The 22,221-nt window shown below is 38.9% G+C and overlaps 1 protein-coding gene across 1 annotated transcript in view; it reads left to right on the top strand.

The window, feature by feature from the left end:
* Positions 1-7,318, top strand: part of MADD (MAP kinase activating death domain) — a 114,243-nt gene extending 106,925 nt beyond the window's left edge. The window contains exons 33-34 of the mRNA XM_054971905.1: positions 787-833; positions 6,065-7,318. Of these exons, the coding sequence (XP_054827880.1) occupies positions 787-833; positions 6,065-6,172 (155 nt within the window). The 3' untranslated portion in view covers positions 6,173-7,318. The remainder of the gene's footprint in view (positions 1-786; positions 834-6,064) is intronic.
* Positions 7,319-22,221: the final 14,903 nt, after the last annotated feature.

Here is a 22,221-nt window from a genome sequence, read left to right as displayed (position 1 = left end):
TTGTACCGACTTGTTCTTAAATTACCTTGCCCCCCTCTTATTAGGAGGTTTCATTGTTCATAAGATCCTTCCCCTAACTATATTCCTATGCAATCAATATATGGCTTCATTTTGAAAAATCTTCCTTACATTGTCTTGTGGTTAAAAATTCTGAGGTGATCTCCATTGCTTTGCAAGGAAAAGATTCCAAATTGTGCCTTGATTGTTTTTCAGATATTTTATGGTTTTTTGATATTGCTGATCTATGAAAAGCAGAAACTCTATTGATATGCAAGCTTTAAATATGGGAGACTTGAAAGCAATAAATCCTTTCTTTGGCCGTTACTTACTTTCTTATGCTGAAGGATGCAGAATTTTTATTATTAAGTGACAACTTGCTAGCTTAAATGTGAAGATTATATAATTATATAAGATCTGAAACTGAGTGTGTGAGAAATGTCAGATTGGCAAGTCATTGAACAGAAGTGTATGTGTTCTAAGGTTGACACTTGCCAAACATTTACTTTGGAATATTCTATAAACCCAGAATAAATAGCAATGCTGCAAATGAGCATAGTAGTTATCTTCTCTTAAATTCTGCTTTGAATTGTTATTATTATTTACATTTAAGTGAATTGTCATGCTGTCTGTTGATAGAAAGAAAATAGGATTAGTAAAGTGCCTTCTTCCTGCAGCTGTTTGTACGTCTCCCGTCCCCTCACCTTTGGGAACATTGTACTGTTCTCCTCATTTTCTTCCTCTCGTTTTTTGAACTTTTTGTTTTGTCTCTTGCCCGTCCGGTTTTAGTTCCTGAAACTAAAGAAGTGGTGAGCCACAAGTACAAGACGCCAATGGTGAGTCATCTGCAACTACTTCTGGTTATTTGCAAAGGTTTTTAGTTCTCATGGTTCTCACCCTGTGACATCTGAGCATTTAGACTGCTCTCCATCTTGCATTTTTCCAGTTTCTCAAAAGACCTTATCATTTATGGTTTTATTCCATAGGAAAGTTCTGTGCACAATGCTTATGATTATTTTCAGCACGAAGAGTATAGAAGACTGAAAGAGTACAATACCTAAAAGGTTTATAGAAGCATAAGTTTTCATGCACCAAAACTCTCAAATACCTCCTTCTTCAGTAATCCATATGGTCTTTAATGTGCCATAAGGCTCTCTCTTTTTCTCTCTTTTTTGTCTACAACTGATTAACATGGCTACCCCACAAAAACTGGCTTTTTATATTTGTCTTCAAAAGGAGAAATGCTGGGGCTAGTGAAGAAAGAAGGACCTTCAGTCGTGATGGCTTGAATTTTATCTGATTATTTCTACTATAAAAATTGACATAGTTTATCCATAGTTTCTAGATAGTCCTATCTAGAAAATGGGACTCTTTAATCTGCCAAAGCATAGAACTATTTGAAATGACATTTTATTTTTCTATCCCGTTTTCCAGAAATTAATAGGATATAAACTATTAAAAGTAGGAATATTGATCTCCATCTCTCAAGTCTTATATTAAAAACCTGAATGGACTTGCACAGACATAGAATTAATAATTCCATGTATGGATGGCTAATACCATGAGAGTGCTCTTGAGCCAGTTTGGTATAGTGGTTAAGAGTAGAAGGACTCTAATCTAGAGAACTGGGTTTGAGTCCCCACTCCTCTGCTTGAAGCCAGCTGGGTGACCTTGGGCCAGTCACAGCTTTTCAGAGCTCTTTCAGCCCCACCCACCTCACAGGGTGATCGTTGTATGGATAATAATAATACACTTTATAAACCACTGTGAGCATTAAGTTGTCCTGAAGGACATATAATTATGATAATTATGATGATGATTATTACATGGAACAATATTTAATCACTTTGGATTCTCAGGCATAACATAATTACTTTAATAATAATTTTACACTTGTTTATTTTTAAAGAAAATTTAGACAAACAGCATGCAAAATGAAATTTAGGGGAGTGACAAATATCAATATTAGTATTAATGTTTGTGTTAGTGTTTGAATTGCTCTCAGTCATAAGAAAGAGATCTTCCTCCTGACATTTTGAAAGTATATATAATTAATGTATCTGTAGCTGAAATTTCCTTCTCTTGGATACACACTTTTGAGGGGGTTTGAGTGTGTCAGAAATACTGAGAGCAACATCGTCAGGAGCACAGGTTTGACCAAAAGTCTAAACTCCTGGAAGAGTAACTTAAGGCGGAATGGTCAAAGCTGAGACACCAGACTAAGATGCATCCACCCCCTTCAGGAATCAATGGTCACATCAGCAGAAGAGAATTGAATGTTCCAGTGGTGATGGGAGCGGAAGAATTCTTGAAGGTTAGTTACTGTTCAGCAGCAGTAGTGGAAGGTGACACTGGCGGAGGATCTTTTACAGACAATGGCAGTGTCACTTCAGCTATCCCTGGTTAGTACTGCACAGAAGGAAATTTAATCAACTTCTGTTAATCTCTTACCTTGAAAACCCTATGGTGAGACAATCCAAAATGAAGATATAGAGCTGGAAGACAGGACCCCCAGGTCGGATGGCACTCAATTGACTACAGGGGAAGAGCCAAAGACAAGTACGAATGGCACTATTCTTAATGATGGGACCGGATTAAAGCCAAAAGGACATAGTTACAGATGTGAATAAATGCAAAAGGAATACCCAAAACTGTGCAACACACATAATAGGAACATGGAACATGGGAACTATGAAGCCAATTGCAGTCCTGGGTGTGAGTGAACTAATGTAGACTGACAGGACATTTTCAGTCAGAAAACCACAAAGTATTTTACTGCGGAAATGACAAGCTCAAAAGAAATGATGTTGCTCTAATAGTGAGGCGATACATAGTACAAGCAGTCAAGAGCTACAATGCAAAGTCTGACTTGAGTAATATCAATCAGATTTCAAGGAAGACCTATTAACATAACCATCATTCAAATTTATGCCCCAGCTACAGATGCTGAGGAGGAAGAAATCAAAAACTTTTATGCAAGTGTACAAGAAGAAATTGATCATACATCTAAACAAGATATGCTGATAATCATAGGTGATTGGAATGCAAAAGTAGGACACAAAGCAGAATCAAACATAGTTGGAAAATTTGGACTAGGATCACGAAATGAAGCAGGAGAGCAACTCATAGAATTTTGTGAGTAACGAGTACAGGAACCAAATAGATTACTTAATTGGAAGCAGAAAATGGAGAAGTTCTATTCTGTCTGCTAAAACAAAATCATAGTGCCAAAATACAATCTAAATAACATTCCTGAAGAATTTAAAGACAATGTAAAGAACAGATTTGCAATATTAAGTTTAATTGCTCATGAGCCAGAAGAACTATAGGCTAAAACCAGAGATATTATCAAGGAAGAATGTGCAAAGACTATTCCTGTAGACAAAAGAAAGGAGAAGCCTAAATGGATGACTGAGAAAAGTCTTAAAATTGCTAAAGACAGACGAGAAGCAAAAATAAAAGATAACAGAAATAGGTTCAAAATTCTAAATGCAGCTTTTCAGCGACTTGCATGCAGAGACAACCAAATCTATTATAATAACCAATGTAAAGAAGTAGAAGACAACAACACAAAAGGAAGAACAAGAAATCTGATCCAAAAGATCCGCGAAATCAAAGGGAAATTCAAGCCACGGCTTGGGATGCTGAAAGATCAAGACAGAAATACAGTATCTGATCAGGACAAAATAAAGGAAAGATAGAAACAATACACTGAAGAACTATACAAAAGAGATGGAAGGATGACAGATACCTTCAATGAAGAGTCTTTTGATGAAGAATCAGAAACCTTAGAAAGTGAAGTAGAAGCTGCACTCAAAGTGGTTGGGAGAAACAAAGCACCTGGAGTAGATGGAATACCAATAGAGCTACTTCAAGCTACAGAAATGCAGTCCATCAAAATCTTAACAAGAATCTGTCAACAAATATGGAAAAGAAAACAATGGCCCGTAGACTGGAACTGCTCAGTCTATATTCCAGTTCCAAAAAAGGGGATACTAAAGAGTGCAGCAACTATTGGATATCACGTTAATTTCCCATGCAATCAAAGTGATGCTCAAAATTATACAGCAAAGACTCTTACCATATATGGAACGAGAAATGCCAGATGTTCAAGCTGGATTCAGAAAAGGAAGAGGCACTATAGATCACATTGCAAATTTACAATAGCTAATGGAACATACCAGGGAATTTCAGAAGAAAATCAGCCTGTTTTTTATAATTACAGCAAAGCTTTTGACTGTGTGGATCATAAAAAGCTATGGAGAGTCTTAAAAGAAATGGGGGTGCCACAACATCTTACTGTTTTGATATGCAACATGTAATTTGGACAAGAGGCAACTGTCAGGACAGAATATGGGGAAACAGAATGGTTTCCAATTGGCATGGGTGTCAGACAAGGATGCATATTATCTCCCTACCTGTTCAACCTCTATGCAGAGTATATCATAAGGAAAACTAGATTAGATCTAGAAGAAGGTGGAGTGAAAATTGATGTAAGGAACATTAACAATATGAGATATGCAGATGACACCATGTTACTTTCAGAAAATAGTGAAGACTTGAAACAACTACTGATGAAGGTTAAAGGAGAAAGCACCAAAGCAGGATTATAGCTGAACATCAAAAAGACAAAGGTGATGACTACTGAAGAATTACACAATTTTAAAGTTGACAATGAGGAAATTGAAATTGTTCAAGATTTACTATTTTTTTGGCTCAATCATCAACTAAATGGGAGACTGCAGTGAAGAAATCAGAGAAGATTGAGACTAGGAAGAGCAGTTGTGAGGGAACTAGAAAAGACCCTTAAAGATCTTTTCTTGGTTCTCTGGGAACCAAGATCAAGATAATCCAAACTATGGTATTCTCCATTGCCATGTATGGATGTGAAAGTTGGACAGTGAAGAAAGCTGACAGGAAGAAAATCGATTCATTTGAAATGTGGTGCTGGAGGAGAGTTTTGTGGATACCGTGGATGAACAGAAAGACAAATAAGTGGGTACTAGATCAAATCAAGCCTGAATTCTCCCTAGAAGCAAAAATGACAAAACTGAGACTATCTATCATACTTTGGTCACACCATGAGAAGACAAGATTCTCTGGAAAAGTCAATAATGCTAGGAAAAGTGGAAGACAGTAGGAAAAGAGGAAGACCTAAAATGAGACGGCTTGACTCAGTAGAAGAAGCCATGTCCTCCAGTTTGCAGGATCTGAGCAAGTCTGTTAATGATAGGACAATTTGGAGGTCTTTCCTTCATAGGGTCGCCATAGGTCGGAGGCGACTTGACGGCACATAACAACAACAGCTGAAGTTTAATTACTTCCCTCTCATAGAATTACCTAGTGATTAGACACAAAATCACACAGGAAAATGTCTTGTTTTATGATTTTTGGGGATCATATAGGGAGACTACATACGAGAGAAAATGAGTTAAGCCTCTTAACTAACTAGTGCTTACATTTTGTTCATTTAAATCTCTACTTGGGTTGGAGATAGATGTAATATAAAGAAGATTCTCTGTTGCACCTTCATTCACAATAAATACACAGGTGTGCACATGAGCAAATGAAATATAGGTTCAGCTGTCAATCTTGTCCCATTATGCTTCAGGCAAGATACCTCTTTTCTTTTTTCCTTCAAAATGACATGCATGTTTATTCTTTTATCCATCACTTGGTTATGAAACTGTTCAAGGGAGCAGAGGTGTTATGGCTGTATATCACAGGTGCTAACCAATATCTGGTTTCCCATCCATATCTGGTTTCTGTCGCCAATGTGCAGAGCTACTATTTCTAGACCTTGAAGATGAACCTTCAGCTTGCCTCTACTAGTACAAAAATACTTTATTTGTCTTAACTCTCAGTTTATTGGAATCTGAAGCTGTATATGTTCCTTATCCTTAAAGCTACAGGAGATTGATGTTTCACCCACATTAAGACATACTACATCTATCAGAGTATTTTGTATTTCCTTGAGAAGTAAAGGATAGTGAATGACAGGTCAACAAGAGCAGTCTAAAATTTAATTGTCTAGAGTCTCATTATCTCCTTTTCTAATACCCTCTAGGCTCATGAGATCTGCTACTCCGTATTATGTCTCTTCTCTTATGTGGCTGCAGTTCGTGGGAAAGAGGCAGAAAGCAAAAGTAAACCTCCTCGTCCAGTATCCAGCTGATCCTCCTCAACACTGGGAAATACTGCCCTTTCGATTGATGCTACTGAAACTCATGTAACCATCTCCAATGAAAACTTGATTTATTTATTTATTACTCTGCAAGTCCCCTTAGAAGACTTCAGCTCTTCAGTCGTGTACTGAAACTGCCCTTCTAGATCATTTCAGAGTGATCAGCCTCTGTCTAGAACAGTATACAATCTGCTCTGCTCAATCCTTTGGAATTTGCTTCTTCAGGCAATTATCTCAATTGTGGTTCATCTTTTTTATTTTCATTGATACCATTGTTCCATATTTCTTTTGATAGATTTGAATGTTGGGTTTCAGGTTTTTAGTTATATGTGCAATGGAAAATGGCTTAGAGTCTTGCATGAATTATCTTTTGTTGTTGTTGCTTAAATGCTGTTGTTTAAGTCCTCATTATTTTCTTCCTTTGCTTCATGCACAAACCTGCTGAAATGGAAATCTAACCATGTGGCCCTTTTTTTTCCTTCAGCCCATTCTTTGAGCATCAAAGCAAATGCATACATCTATTTAATCACAGCATTTTCAGAGGAATGTCTAGGAATCATGGAGCAGGAAATATTAGGCAATCTTTTAAAAACTGGTATGCATGTACTGTACATATTCTTTTAAATGGGAGACTAATATTTTGCTAACATTCCAGTAGTTCATTAGCTCATGCTCGTAGTGGTAGCTAGAACTGTTCATGGTAAGTGTATAGCATTGTGAGGAAAGACCACAAAAAAGCCATTTTAAAAAACCAATATTGTGCTATTGGTTAAATCATATGGCATACTTATGTAAGGTTGTCTGGCGTGCACTTTGTAGTACCATGTCAGAAACATATCAGGTTATGAAAACTGTTGTGAGGATTCAGAAGTTCAAGTCAGTAGCGCTTATATCCTCATTCCAGATCTCCTTTTAGCCACTGCTTCTGTCAAACTGTACATGTATATCAAAGAATTTTGCAAAAACCGTGCTACTGTGCAATGAAGCCTCCTTTCCAGGTAAAGTATCCAATTGACCATTTATTTTTTAGTTGGCTGAAAAATGAATGTTTGAAATGTCTTTTTATTTTTCCTGGACTCTATTGTACAAAAATGCATCAGGGTACTTAGTGGTAGAGGATCTATACTATGTAATAAACTACAGAATATTTAACAGATGTCAGAGTACCATATGAGCTGAAATAGATGCTTGGCAACAGCCTTCAGAAATGACTGAGCCTGTTTTCCATGCAGCATGGTCTTTGTGGCTGGTGAATGGACTGTACTAAGAATGAGTGGCAGTGTGGGGGAGATGTAAATATTTCAGTACCACATCTATTTATAGAAAAGTGTACAGTTGTTTGAATGTGAAAATAAACGATCATTAAACCATCACTGAATCTTGTGGTGTAAATTCTAATAGTCTTGCTTCCTGTTTGGATGACTTAAATGTGAAGTGATGCTAAAACGTGTGAAGACATTTATAAAAATTATCTATAAAATAATTTCATTGTTAATACAAACAGCTATAAAACAGGTTTATTGCCTGCTGAATATTGGGATAATAGCACAGAGACAAGTATAACAATATTTTAAGTCTGTTCATTTTAGACATATTAGAAAGTGTACCAAAAAACCTTCCAAATTCATGCTTTACTAGGACTACAGATGCCTTTTAATAATGTGGGTAATGTGGGTAAAATAGCTAATTATAATATGTTCAGAGATCATTTATGACACATTCAGGTTATTTGTCTTTGTATATTAGTTTTTATGAAACTGGGTCTTCTTATTACTTCACTGTTGAAAGCCTTATAAAAATTAACAGGGCACCTGTCATTGGCCCCTTGAGTATCAGACCATGACCACTGTTGATCTCAGCAAAACTCTGCTTCAATATATTGTACCAAGGATAAGTAAGAAAAACATTTATTTGGAAATTTTTGTGCTGCCTCTCCAGAAACCTTCCTTGAGTTAGCTTACAAAATAAAAAAATAATAATAAAAAATAAACAATACTAATTAAAATCCAGCATTAAAAACAGCCCAGCATAAAAAACACACCACAAAAACATACTACAGCTTAAAACAACATTTTCCAGACTTGAAATAGTATTAAAAGATCAATCCTTTAATTAAAAGCCTGGATGAACAGAAATGTTTTGGCTTGGCACCTAAAAGAAAGCAATCTAGGCACCAAGCAACAGGACTTTTTTTCAGCTGGAACGCAGTGGAACAGAGTTCCGGAACCTCTTGATAATGGACACATGGCTGGTGGCCCCGCCCCCTGATATCCAGACAGACATCTCTGTCTGGAGATCAGGGGGCAGGGCCACCAGCCATGTGATCATTTCCACCAAGGGCAGTTTAAACTTTTAAAAACTCTCTTCTTGTTCCAGCTGACCCAAAGTGACGTTATTGGTCCTGGGAACATGTGCGCACTTTGCGTGCACACATGTGGCCCACCAAGAGTTGCCTCCTGTGCTGCCAACCCACTGAGTTCCACCACCTCTTTTCCCAGAAAAAAGCCCTGCCAAGCAACATAAGGGAAAGGGCATTTCATAAGCAAGGTGCTGCTCTTGCCATCTGAGGCAAGAGAGGTGGCAATCTGAGAAGGGGGGGGGGATTAAACGATTGCGCATGTGAGCAAGACGCATGTGTGATGTTTAAAGGAGGGATAATGATGAGAGGAAGGGTTGGAGATGTGTGAGAGAGCTCTTCTGAAGCGCAAAAAAGCCACCACATGCATTGAAAATGTATGATAATCATGCGGAAAGCCTGCATCAAAAATAAACACGGACCAAAACAGTTCTCACAAAAAACACTTAAAAACTGGGATCATTGTGAGCTGCTTGCACATGGGAAACGATAACGTGTGTAATGAGTGAGATAACCCTCCAGAGTTCCATTGGCAGGCCATCCCATTAAGGACATGTGGAAGTGGCCTTTGTCTTCCACCAGCAGGTGAAGGGTTTTTTTTGTTTTGTTTGGCATTCTTATTAGCCCTCCTCTATGCTTGAGTGTTTGTATTTATATTTTTGTGTATTTATATTGTTTTATTTAATTGTTGTAAATATTGTATGTATTTTAAATGCTTTTTAATGCCTGAACGTTTTAATGTTTGCTACTTGGGGGGCTGGGATTGAAAGCCCCGTTTCTAGTCGGCATCTGCCTCATCTCTGAAGGCGGGGGACACAGAGACCAGGGCTTGTGAGGCAGACCTTAAACGAACGGCTGGACAATATGGGAGGAGGCGGACCTTAAAGAATCCTGTGCCCATGCCATTTATGACTTTAAGGGTAAGAACCAGCACTTTTATCGTGCCTGGAAATTTGAGAAAGTATTGTCTGGAGATCTATGATGCCCTCAAATGAAACAGTGCTGTTTTTCAAGCTTTAACAGAGATCTCACATCTTTAAAGGCACAATAAGGTGTATGGTCACAAGCCCATTTTAAGCAGTCTGTGGTGGCTGTGTAAAGATGGCTGTTTTTAGGCACTTGTCTGTGAGGTGTTTGAACCATCATTTACCATGAGAGTTCATATTCACTGTTTTGCTTACCACCATTGTTCTCAGGACAATAAAATGTTCTTGAATGTCTGGGCATTCCTTTCTCAATAATACCACAGACAACCTTTTAAAATGATTCTAAATTGGTCTGAGATTTGGAAGCCTTATCAAATGTACAACCATTGCACCATAGTTAATAGTGCTTCTGGGGGCTAGTTGTAGCATTTTTAGAGTGCAATTTAATATAATGCAGTATACTGCAAGATCATTTTGGCAGAAGACTCAGAACATTGACGTATGTTGTGGCAACAGCATTAGCTCTACAATACTGCCTTTCAGCATGTATATAGCTATTATTACACAGTCTTGTAGACTTCTAGAATTCATCCAAATATAATTATTCTTCCCCTAAGAATAATTTGCTCTCTGAAGAGGTTTCTGTGGAGAATGTCACATTGAATTATCTGTAGTCAGCTGTCTGTCAGACTGCTCAAAATACTTGCTCTAAATTTTTGTGCTTTTGAGTTACTCTTGAATTCTGGGATATTGGTGCCTCTGGTGGCAAGCCATATTTCTTTAGTACGTAACTATATCTTGGACTTGCAAATCCTGCAATGATGATTTTTCTTTTCCGTTCTATTTCATAAGGCAAACTGCCTCAACTTATGGAAATACGGGGTATGACTTTTTAATCAGGGTATAGCAAGATTAGAGTCCAATGACACCTTAAAGACCGACAAGAGGTGCCTCTGGACTCAAATTTTGCTGTTCTACTGCAGACCAACAGGGCTTACCCACCTGAAAGTTTAATGTGTGTAAATGTGGTAAAGAGTGCTATCAAAGATTATGGATGTATTCTAATGATTAATTTGAATATCAGACCTTTTCTGACTAATCAAGAAAAGCTACTTTTAACTCCTTTGGGGGGCTGTTATGTTGTCTGTCTTTTATGAAACGGGTTAGTTTTCTTCTTGGACACTAGTCGTCTCTATTGGATCTGTTTTCCCCTTAACTAAAAATAATGTGCTGTACTGCAAAGGTTTGTTGGCTATTTGCTGGCTGGTTATCTTAAATTATCGAGTTATTTTAAGACTCTATGTACTGGCATCCTCTTTGCTTATCACCAAAAATTGATTGACATATTCTTCACACAGACAACTCTCCACCTTTCCCCAGTTCATTCCATTTTAGGATATGATGCTTATGACAAACTCTGTATACTTTGTACAAGTAAGGACCTGTTACTTGACTACTTGGTTGGCCTAAAATAGATGCCTGTACTTGATGTGGCACTTAAGAGATCAGTAAGGTTATTTCCAAAATTATTCAAGTTGCCCTCTTAAAATACTAAAGACAATAATTACGTTGATGTTACCAAGCAAAAATCACATAACAAGTGAACTCATACCTTTTTATTAGGACTAAGTAGTGTTCAAAATAGTTTTAGATCAGGCTGGATGTTGATTGTTCAAGAAGAGCTTTAAGGCAGTTGATAGAAGGTTCCCTCTCTCAACATGGTGTTAAACCCAGCTTATTCTTATATATAGACTTTCCTCTCCTTAGTATTAAGTTTTTGAAATGTTATTTTCACTTTGTGAACCTGCAGATTTACTGAATTCAAGTAGAGTTGGGCTTGTAATCTTGATCAGATTAAGATCAGGCTATCTGTCATAGTTTCAAAAGCCAGTGTAAAATATAAGTGCAAAATGAGGAACTGTCCTGCTCACCAGGCTGGAGGCAAATCCACATGTCAATCAGCAGGGGTAGTATATCTAATCATATGAAGTTGTGGATTCGTTTTCGTTTTCCCAGCCATGTCGGACGCTCCTCTCCACAGGTCCGGGAGGAAGCGCCCGAGCAGCCTGACCAGGTGGTTGACCTGTGAGGGTTAACCCCCAGGACTCCCAGTGAGGGGGTCAGGGTCCGGAGCGCTGCGGGAAGAGCCCCCTGAAGTCGATGCAGGGGGTAAATTGCCCGTTTGCTCCTACGGAGGCTGGCAGACTTGCGCAGCACATCGCGTGCTGCCGGGCCATGGAGAACGGCAACAAGCAGATTTAAGGTGAAAACCTGTAAGTAGCGAATCCCTTCTGTCATTCCAAGCGTATGCGTATGCGATTGGTGGGAGTTGAAGCTAAGAAGGTTCGGATATCTTCCCCTTCATTGAGTTTTGGAACTTAGTTGGCGGACTCCCCCCCCCCCCCCAAGATGGCGACGAAAAAGCAGAGCCCTGCTTTGGGCAAATCTGTTTCAGCTGCTTTGCAGGGGAAAGGAGAGTCTCTTGAAGAGGTGGTTAAACGGTCGATCGCTGAAGCTATGAAGCCCTTTGTTGATAAGCTAAATGAAATCGGTCAAAGGGTTGGCTCAGTTGAGAACGAAGTGAAAACCATCAAAGACGTAGCGTCTGGGGCAGAGCAGTCTGCTCGGGAAAACGCAGTACTCATAAAAGCAAAAAACAAAGAAGTAAAGCTTTTGGAGAATCAATTGATAGGGTTACAAGTGGATCGTGCTCAGATGGTTTTGCGTCTTCAGAATGTGAAGGAGGAGGAAAGTGAAAATTTAAAGGATTTGGTGTCGGAACTTTTGGCGTCATTCGCAAAGGCAACTAAAGAAGAGTTAAAAAGCGATATTCTGGAAGTCCACTGGACATCTTCAAAATATGCAACGAAGCATTAGCTGCCTCGCGAGATTATTATCAATTTTTCATCTAAGAAGACTCGGGACACCATCTTATATAATTCGTACAATGTGGACTTGGACTTTCTGGGTAACAAGGTTAAGATATTGAAGGACGTTCCATTTTTAGCCCGGAAAAGAAGATTTAAATATAAAAAGTTTGCAGCTCTTCTGAGGAAGCGTGAAATAAAATACAAATGGTTATTTCCGGAAGGTATCTGGTTCAGTTATAAAGACCAAGCCTACAAGATAACATCGGAAGTACAGCTGAGGGACTTTGTGTTTAATCATCAAGAGTTTCAGCAAGGAGAGGATTTAGAATCTGAAGGGGGGAATGGGGAGGAGGGAGTAAGCGCAGCTACTGTAGCTGCGCAGAGAGAACTGCGACCGAGACTCAGGGGGGGGGGGGAGAAGACCTGATCCTGGCTGTAGTTCGTATTTTATAAGATGTACCGATCTAATAGTATATTAGAAAGTTTAACTTTAAATAATTGTATTATGAAGGGAATACAATACTTGTAGATGTAGTGTATGTTTTTTATATGTTGTTTCTTTCCTTTCCCCTTGTTCCCTTTTTCCCTTTTGTAGTTTTTGATGTTAGCAATTAAAAATAAATTTTTTTATAAAATAATAATAATAATAATAATAATAATAATAATAATAATATGAAGTTGCCATAGGCTATACGTAGGAAATACCATCCGCCCTGTACATACACGCATACTAGAACATATGTCCGGAATCAGGAATCGAGTAATGGATGCTCCTTTGGCAGAGCATTTTGTTAATCAACATCCGAGAGAAACAGAATTTCAGTTTACTGTGTTGCATGTGGCTGTTAAGGGTCCCCCTGCTAACATGCAATGGGAACTATTGCAGAGAGAAGTCTATTGGACATACATTTGGAGAGTTTACATCCCAAGGGTCTGAACAACGAACTAAATTTAACTTTTTTTGTGAGAATGGTTTATTGATTTCTGCATAACAGCATGTATTTCGATTCTGTATCTTTAATTATCTATGGATTGTTGCTGCATGTTGTTTAAATTGTTTCCTATGGGGAATAATGTTTGCGTATTTGCCAATTTTGTGGTGCGCCGAGAGAATGCACTTGAGTTTTGCTTTCTTATTGTGTTGGTAAGTTTGAAATGTTTTGTTGTTAATGTTTGTTAAATTTCAAGAGTGTTGTATAAAAATGCTTTAAAAACTTTTTTATTTCTAGACATTCCTGTTGGTTTGCTGGACTGACCAATTGGCCCCCGATAAAGTGTTATTATAAGAAACAAGTTTAATTTTTTAACCAGCCACTTGTTGGGCTAGGGGATCCTTCAGGTTCTTTCCCCATCTTCCTGGCTTCACCTGAAACATAAAGAAAATAACAGTTTATATCATTGAAGCAACAATACTGCAGAATACTTACCTTTTGGATTAAAGTCTTCATTGGAGCATCCTTCTCTGGCACAGCTACTTAGATTTGAATTAAATCTGAAAAGTACGCTCTTAAATATTTTACCAACTAATGTAAGAAAAGAGCAAGGAGATCCCTTCCGTTATATGGTGACAGCAGCGAGAGTACTATTTGCAGGAAAATAGAAAACCGATGCTTGTCCTGGTCTCTCAGAGTGGAGAGATAAGATTCACAAATACATCTCAGTGGCCAAATTGACTACCTACTTATATAATAGACCAATAACTGAGTTCTGGAAAAAATTGAAGGATCTCTTTGGTTACTTAGGCAAAACTAGTTGATACAGAAACTTGGAGGGAAGGAGAGAGAAGGAGTAATGTTACGTATCTAGGCTTATGGAAGTCAAATATGCAATCTTTTGTTTATCAGATCAAAGAAGCTTAAATGTATTGCTTGTTTTACTCCCAAAACTATTATAACTGTACTGTTTATATACTTATTGTTTATATAAGATTGTATGTTTCAATTTAATGTCTAATTTAGAATTTGCATAACCTATATACTATGCACTTACTTTACTATATTTTCTTTTCTTTTAAATAAAATACTTTTTTAAAAAAGGAAATAAATAGAAAACCACACATTCAACCACAAAAAAAAGTTTTCACGTTGTTGGAGTAGGACTGACTGCTTTACGGTGGCAAGACTTCGATCCTTTAATAAGATACGGCTGATACAGATATATTTCAAAACTAGAGGTGGGCGTGGACTGGGAAAAATCCATGGGCTGTGGGTTCGTGGTGTTTTACAGACCATGGACCATGAACTTTTCACAGTCCAGTGCCGGTTCACAAACCAATCAGTTTGTTGATCTGGGCCAGTGCTGGGAGTGCTTTAACCACCCCCCTTGCTCCAGCTGACTGGTGAGCCCGCCAGTCAGTTGGAGCAAGGAGGGGATTTAAATGTTAAAGTGCTCCCAGCACTGCTTGCAAGCGGCATTGGGAGCACTCTAACCCCCGCAGTTCCCCGAGGCCTGCCAGTCAGTTGGAGCAAGGTGGGATTAAATGTTAAAGTGCTCCTGGCGCTGCTTGCCAGCAACACTGGGAGTGCTCTAACCTCCCCTTGCTCCAGCTGACTGGCCGCTTTGGGGAATTTAAATGTTAAAGTGCACGTGACGCCGCTTGCCAGTGGGGCAAGGAGGCTTTAATGGATGACAGACCGGCGAAAAGTCCATGGGGTCAGTGGAAAATGGGCATCCCATGATCCGCCGGTTCGTGAACGCCAAACCGGCCTGGTCTGTGTTAAATTTTGGTCCGTTTTCTGGTCTGTGCCCGCCTCTGTTCAAAACTAGTATTTATAGTGCTTTTTGTTTTTCTATAATGGTATGTGGACTGATTTTTGTAATGATTTTTAAATATTTATGAGTATTTATTACCACACGAGTCACTTTGCACTATTGAATTAACTATAAATTTTCATAAAAATGAGCATTTGTATAGCTCTTTTCATTCATATATCCCCTGAGTGTGGTTTTAACACCGTGACTTTAGTGGTCTTTACCTAGGGTGTCTCTCTTGTTTGTATAGGAGGCAAATCCTGGCAACAAATAGGTATCCAACAGTAGTGGTTCTAAAGTCACAGTCCAAAGTCAAAGTCTAGGATCAGGTAACTTATTCCAGAGACAAAGTCCAAGAGTCAAGCAACAGGGTTCCAAGAATTAAAAAACAAGCAGGTTAGGCAACCTGTGGGATAGTCAGCAAGACTGTGGACAAGTTGATTCCGCACTGGTTTCTTCCGTATATAGGAAGTTTCCCTTACAAGTGATGCTTGGTCCTCTATAAGGCTTCTTTCCACAAGCTGAGTCAGGTCCTCTGCTCATGAGGAGTAGAGCCCAGACCCTGTAATAACATACATTAGCACTTCCTCAGCAGAGGGAATGCCTTGGGTCACCAAGCATCCACTCCTGTTCTTGGTCAAAGCCTCTGCTCTAGCCCATTGCCTTCCTTGCTCTTGGGGTCCTTCAGGAAACTGGTAGGTTTGGCAGTGGGCAGGCCCATCCTGGGGCCTCCTGGCTTGAGGGTCATGTTGGCTCAGGGTCCTGGGGTGGGGTTACAAACCTGGCTCACAGAAGGGGTCTTATAAGGCATGGCTTGGGGACAGGGTGTCCTCTGATGAGCACCCTTCTTCCTATGTGATACCAGGGCAATCCAAAGAATTTTACCTAGTTCAAAGGGAATGTAAACTTTGTTTTTGCTTGGTTTGATGTGGCACTAAATTGCTTGATGTATTTGAATGCTGTACCTGGACATCTGAAAACAGCAGACATTGCAGCCCCCTGAAAGCCTGAGCCGGGACTGTGTGATTGTGTTCATTACTCCCAGTCATCTTTTGGGGGAGGGCAGGAGAGAACCAATTTCAGCCATCTGCTTCCCCTTTATTTCAGCCGCTTGTTCCAAGAGAGACTGTCAGTACTGCATATTCTGGCTTTTAGCCCAGCAAAGCACAAGTGCAGCTCTCCCTTAGGTTAGTAGGATTTTAGCCCAATGGCACCTTAGAGACCAACAAGATTTTTAGAGGATAAGCTTTCGAGAGTCATAGCTCCCTTCTTCAGACACCTAGAAAATCTACACTTTGAAAATCTTGATGGTCTCTAAGGTTCTAGTGGACTAAAATCCTGCTGTTCTGCTGCAGACCAGCACAACTACCCACCTAATTCTCCCTTTGGTGTGTGCCTTCCAACCCTAGATGTCCATGACATAAGATCTTGTGGAACTCAGAGGGGAATGTTTTCTAGAGAAGAATTTAGATCTTACTTCTCTGTGCATAAACTTAGTTATTGTTTTAAAATTCTGTAATCCACCTTGAGTCTCATTGAGAAAATGAGACAATCAATGAAGTAAATAAAAATAAATTGTTGACATAGTGAAAGAAGATCTGTACTGTTTGAGTATTATTATGGTATGTTCCCTTCCCTTGTGTAGATATCCAAACCAAGTATCAACTTGGTGGTGGTATGTTTTCAAAAGCAGTCTAGTACATTCTCCTATTTTAAGACTAGAACCATCTGTTGACAAAGATGAGTCAGACTAAAATCATGTCTAGGGTTAGAACATCCCACCAACAACAACAATATCCTGGAACAACTCTTAATAATCTATTATTTTTATCTCATGCTTCCTTTAAGGAGCTCAGAGTAACTTGTGTGATTCTTCCATCTCCTGTTTTGTCATCACAATAGGTAGGATAAGTTGTGAGAGAGAATTCACCTAGAGAACTTCAAGGCTGAGTTGGGATACTGTTTGTACAGTTTGTAACTGAATTTAAATTGATTGCAATAAAAAGGATTATTTCACTAGATTAGGTGCTAAAGACAGTGGTTTTTTTTAAATAGATGAACCAGTGCAGTTTATTTTATCTATCTATCTATCTATCTATCTATCTATCTATCTATCTATCTATCTATCTATCTATCTATCTATCTATCTATCTATCTATCGGATCCATTTGTAGAAGGGAGTCCATGGAACAGAAAAATCTTCTTCCATTTGCCCTTCCATTAGCAAACTTAACTTGTCAATTTCTGCAGTTTCCATTATTTTCACTGTTAATTCCTCTTGCTGAGGTATTATTGGATGTTTCCAGTAAGATGCTAATAGAATTCTGGCCGCTGTTACTACATGAATTGTGAGAGCTTCTGTTCTTAGTTCATATCCGGCGTATAGTTTAACAAAAATGTCTCTGGTTTAAGGGGAATTGAAATCTGTAAAACAGCTTGTAACAATGTATTATCCAAAATCTATGTACCTCCTTACAGGACCACCACATATGAAAAAATGTCCCTGTATGTTTCTCACATTTCCAACACTTATTTGGCATATTTTTATATATTTTAGTCAGTCTATCCAGTGTTAAGTACCATCTGTAAAACATCTTGTATAAATTCTCCTTAAATGCGACCGACTTAGTAATTTTAACATTCACTTTCCATATCTTATTCCATTGTACCAAATCAATATTATGTCTTAGGTTCTGTGCCCATAAAGTTTTACACTTTTCCACCCCTTCATTCGTTTTCATTTGCATTTAAAATAAGTACGTTTTCTTAATCAATTTTTTGTCTGAATCACATAATAGTTTTTCAAATTCTTTTTGTTCGAGATAGAAACCTCCCTTTTTAATCTTTATTATATCTAGTTTCAATCTGTACTCTTGACCACCAGTCTAAGTTAATATCTTGATTCTATAATTCCTCTTTTGTTTTTAGTACTCCTTTATCATCTAAAAGTTCTTTATATCTGATAGTCTTATCTGAGGAAAATACATTTGGTTGAGTAAATGCTTCTAATGGGGAAAACCATTGTGTAATTTTCAAATATATTTGTGGTGCAACTCGTTCCCATATTGTTATGAGAGATTTTCTTATCAAATGATTTTAAAAATATTTATGTCCAGTTACTTTTCCGTACCACATAAACGCATGCCATCCTAACTGTAGGTCATGGCCTTCGAGCACTAAAAGTCTTGAGTTTTCCAATAAAATCCAGTCTCTCATCCAAACTAAACAGCACGCTTGGTGATAGGTTTTCCAGTCAGGTAAGGCGAGGCCTGCCATTTCTTTCAAACCTTGAAGTGTTTTCAGTTTAATTCGTGGTTTCTTTCCTTGCCAGATAAACTTAGTTACAATTTTATTTAGTTCTTCAAAGAATGACTTGTTAATACTTATAGGGATGGTTTGATAAAGAAATATTATACATGGCAATATATTCATTTTGATAGTTGCAATTCTTCCCATCAATGAGAGTTGTAATCCTTTCCATCTCTCCAGATCTCCTTTTATTTCTTGAAGGAGCTTCATATAGTTGTCTTTCATTAATGAACTACGTTTAGAAGTCAACTGTATTCCCAGATATTTTACTTTCTTTTCTAGTTGAAATCCTGTCATTCTGATTAGGTCCATCTTTTGCTGTGTAGTCATATTTTTAGTTATCACTTTTGTTTTTTTGGTTGTAAATGGCACCAAAATTGTAGGATACCAAGCCTCCTCCCTCTCTCCTGAAGACCCCCAAGTTTGAAAGGGGTAGAAGTAGAAAAGGGGTCTGATTTTATGGACCACTGAACAAGTTGTAGCCAGCCATCCTGGCTTCTATTGTGTCCCTAGGAGGAAAAATGGCACGCCTCCTCCAAGACAATGTCAGGCAGCAACAGAGAAAAACCCCAAGGAGCATGTCCCACAGAACAGACCAAAATGATACCCCCAAAGTACCAAACCTGGTCAGAACAGCACTTCCTGACCAATCCACAGAGCCTAGATGACGTCTGAGAAATTAAAGCTTCCTTGGCAAGACTAGAGCCAGCTGTTTTAATGAGTTCTTCCAGCCTTGCTGGAGCTTCTGCTGAGTGGGAGATGACTGTGCCTGCCTGTTGCTTCTGCGCTGTGCTAAAAGGATATGAAAGCCTTTTCAGGATCTGTTTTATGTACTTGGGTTCGTGGTTGTGTAACGGTCAATTGACTGACTAGAGTTAGCAAGTGTGTTTCTTTTGCATTTTAGTGCTGTGGGTTTGGAGTTTTGTGGTTTTTTTTTTTTTTTGAAAATCTGGTTTTTGGCATGTTATATTCCTGATTAGCTTCAGGTGTGTGCGTGGGGGGGGGGGAGGATCTATCTATTTTTTCCCTCCCCACTTTTTTCCTGGTTTAATTTTATTTAGGTATTTTGCTTTCTCCCTTGGTTGTGAGTTTGGATTTTTTATAAAGGTAAAGGTTTGGTGCTTTTCAAGCTAGCTCTGTTGTGTAGGGGGTAACATTTTTTTTAGGGGGTTCTGTTCCTGTTGCTTATGCTGATTTGATTATAGAGTTTTGAGGCGTGGAGGGAAAATAGAGGTTGCTTTGATAAGTTATGTTGAAGGATTTAAGCATGGCATTTTCTGCATAAGAAACAATAGAAACCAGAATGGCTGGGGACATTTTGTTCAGAGGGCCTGTAAAATTGGACCTCTTTGTCCAATCCGCTTCAAACTTGGATGGCCTTTAAAAGAGAGGGAGGGTGCGATACCCTGAAATGTTTGTGCTATTTGCTCTACAAACACCCAGACCCCAGAAATATCCCCTATTCCCCCTAAAGGAAACAATGGAAACCAGGATGGCTGTAGGCACCTTGTTCAGGGGTCTGTAAAGTCAGACCCTTTTGTCCAACCTTCAAGCGTTTGTAGGGGAGATGGGGTTCATGTTTCCTTGCAAGTATGGTGCCATTTGATCTAAAAACACCTGCTCCAGCCCCTCAGGAAAATCCCCTATTCTGCTGGAAATGTATGAGTATTTTTGTAATGTTGGAGGGTTCTGTAATACTGTTCTTCATTCTATAAAAAAACAAAATGACCCAAAAGGACATTTTCTGGGTATATTTTCATTTCAGGAATTTTGGTGTGCAGATCCTAACGTTCCTATAGTCTTCATTTCAGTTTTTTTTTGGTCAGCTCTAAGTGAGGACCAAGCAATACACTAGGGCTTCTCCACATAGTGATTTCCCCCTGCGTGGAACATAGGGGAGCTCTGATTTAAATGGGTGCTTCTATAGAACATCACGCTCATTCTGAACAAGACTCAAGCTTTGCCATTTAAATTGGATCAAAGGAAAACCTCCTTTTATCTGCTTCAGAGGAGAAACTTGGGGTGTCTGTGAGCAAGAACAGTCAGCGTGGACCCCCATCCTCAGTCAATATAGGGAGGGGGGTAGAGCTAAGCTCTGTTTTAAAAATACTGTAGCTAATATCTAAATTTCCTCCCACCTTTTGGCTCTTTAAAGGACCTTTTTTCTTTTCTCAGCTGAGCTACAGTGCAGCTTTCCAGCACAGCTCAGCTGGAAAGCAGAGGGTGCTGGGCCATGAGGTGGGGGAACATGATCTGCTTTTGTGCAGAAGTAATTGAGGGAAAGCAAGTCTTAAAGTGTCATGCCTGCATCGTGACATCATGCCAATGGCACAAGGCAAATTTCCCTGGCCATTCCCCCCCCCCCTGCCAAGTTGCAGGAGGCAGATCTAGGAGGTTTCCTGCAAAAGCAAGATATTTGGCCTCTCTAAAGAACACGAAGGCAACAGCAAACTGCATGGGGGCATAATGTGTGACAATATGAACGTAGCTGTCAAGGACTCTGGATTTAATTAGAGCAGTGGCCATCGGTGAGGGTACATGTAACCTTCTCCCACCATTTGTGGTGGTGTAGCTGTAGTGTTAGGCTCAGGACATTAAACAAATTAGAAATTTCAAAAAATTAAAGCCATTTTATGAAATCTCTAATTATTTTATGCACAACAGAACTAGTGACAATTGGAATTTAATGTTTTTAGAAAAATCTGTAAAAATATTTTGCAACAGAAACCTATCCAAAAACCTTAAGAGCAAAACAATAGTTCAGGCAGCAGAAAGGTGATGGGAACAGCCACCCACACCATGTGAAGGTTGTGGGGGACACAGAAACAGTGGCAGTGGAAGAACAGAGTCAGCAGGAGGAGCCAGGTCTCCGGGGGGGGGGGGTGGGTGGGATTTTTCCTGCACTACAAATCCTTGTGTGTCCTCCTCACTTGTTCTTTTTAATATGAATTGGTGTTCTGTATAGAGATTTGGGGAGAACAAGTTGCCATAATGTATATTTTTACTGTTTGTAAAGGAACAGCAATTTGATGCTGTAATTGAAAGGTTACTGTAGTTCTTCAAAGTGTTCATAAGCTATATAATTTTATATCTAGTGATAGTGACTGAGGATTTTTCTGTCCTGTTAGTGTGGGAATATATTGTGCATGTAGTAGTAAGAAGAATGATTTTGAATTCTTAGTTAAGCAAAATTTCACTCTTGTGCAGCATTTTCTGCATACAGTTGTATTAAGAGTGGCCATGTAAGGAAGTGAGCTCTTTCTCCTCCTATACATACAAGGTGAGTGAAAACTGAAAACAGGCATTGAGTGAGATGCAAAACACTTGTCTTATCATGCAGTTCTATAGCCACAACACAATGGCATGTTAAGTGCCGAGGCCCAGGAAAAGCTTTGAGCCCTGCCAAGAGAAAGTAGTTTCCTGCATGTCAACACTTCACTAGTGCAAAAGACCCAACAATCTAGTCAGGGTTGTCACAGGTTTCTTGGTAATCTATGTAGCATGCTTGTGCACACTCCAGTGTGTGGTTACAGGACACTACTTAATGGAGGTGGGTTTTTTATTCAGTTTTTAAGCTAAGTATCACTTTCCCCTGAAAGTCAGCCTGTTGTTCATCTGCAGCTTCTCCTGTTTAATGCAATAAGAGCAACAGCTGTGAAGGTAATTTTCTCCACAGAACTAGAACTTGTGGAATGGAATGTACAACATTGTCCATAATATGTGGAATGGTTCTGCCTGTGGTATACTGGATTCCATGTTCTCAGATGTGAGGAAGAAATAAAAATAATGGTCTTTCCTTCTAATTTCCTTGCTTTTTGTTTAATAACA

The sequence above is a fragment of the Eublepharis macularius genome, chromosome 2 (assembly GCF_028583425.1).
Source record: "Eublepharis macularius isolate TG4126 chromosome 2, MPM_Emac_v1.0, whole genome shotgun sequence".
NCBI lineage: Eukaryota > Metazoa > Chordata > Lepidosauria > Squamata > Eublepharidae > Eublepharis > Eublepharis macularius.
This window is presented reverse-complemented; position numbering and strand designations above follow the sequence as displayed.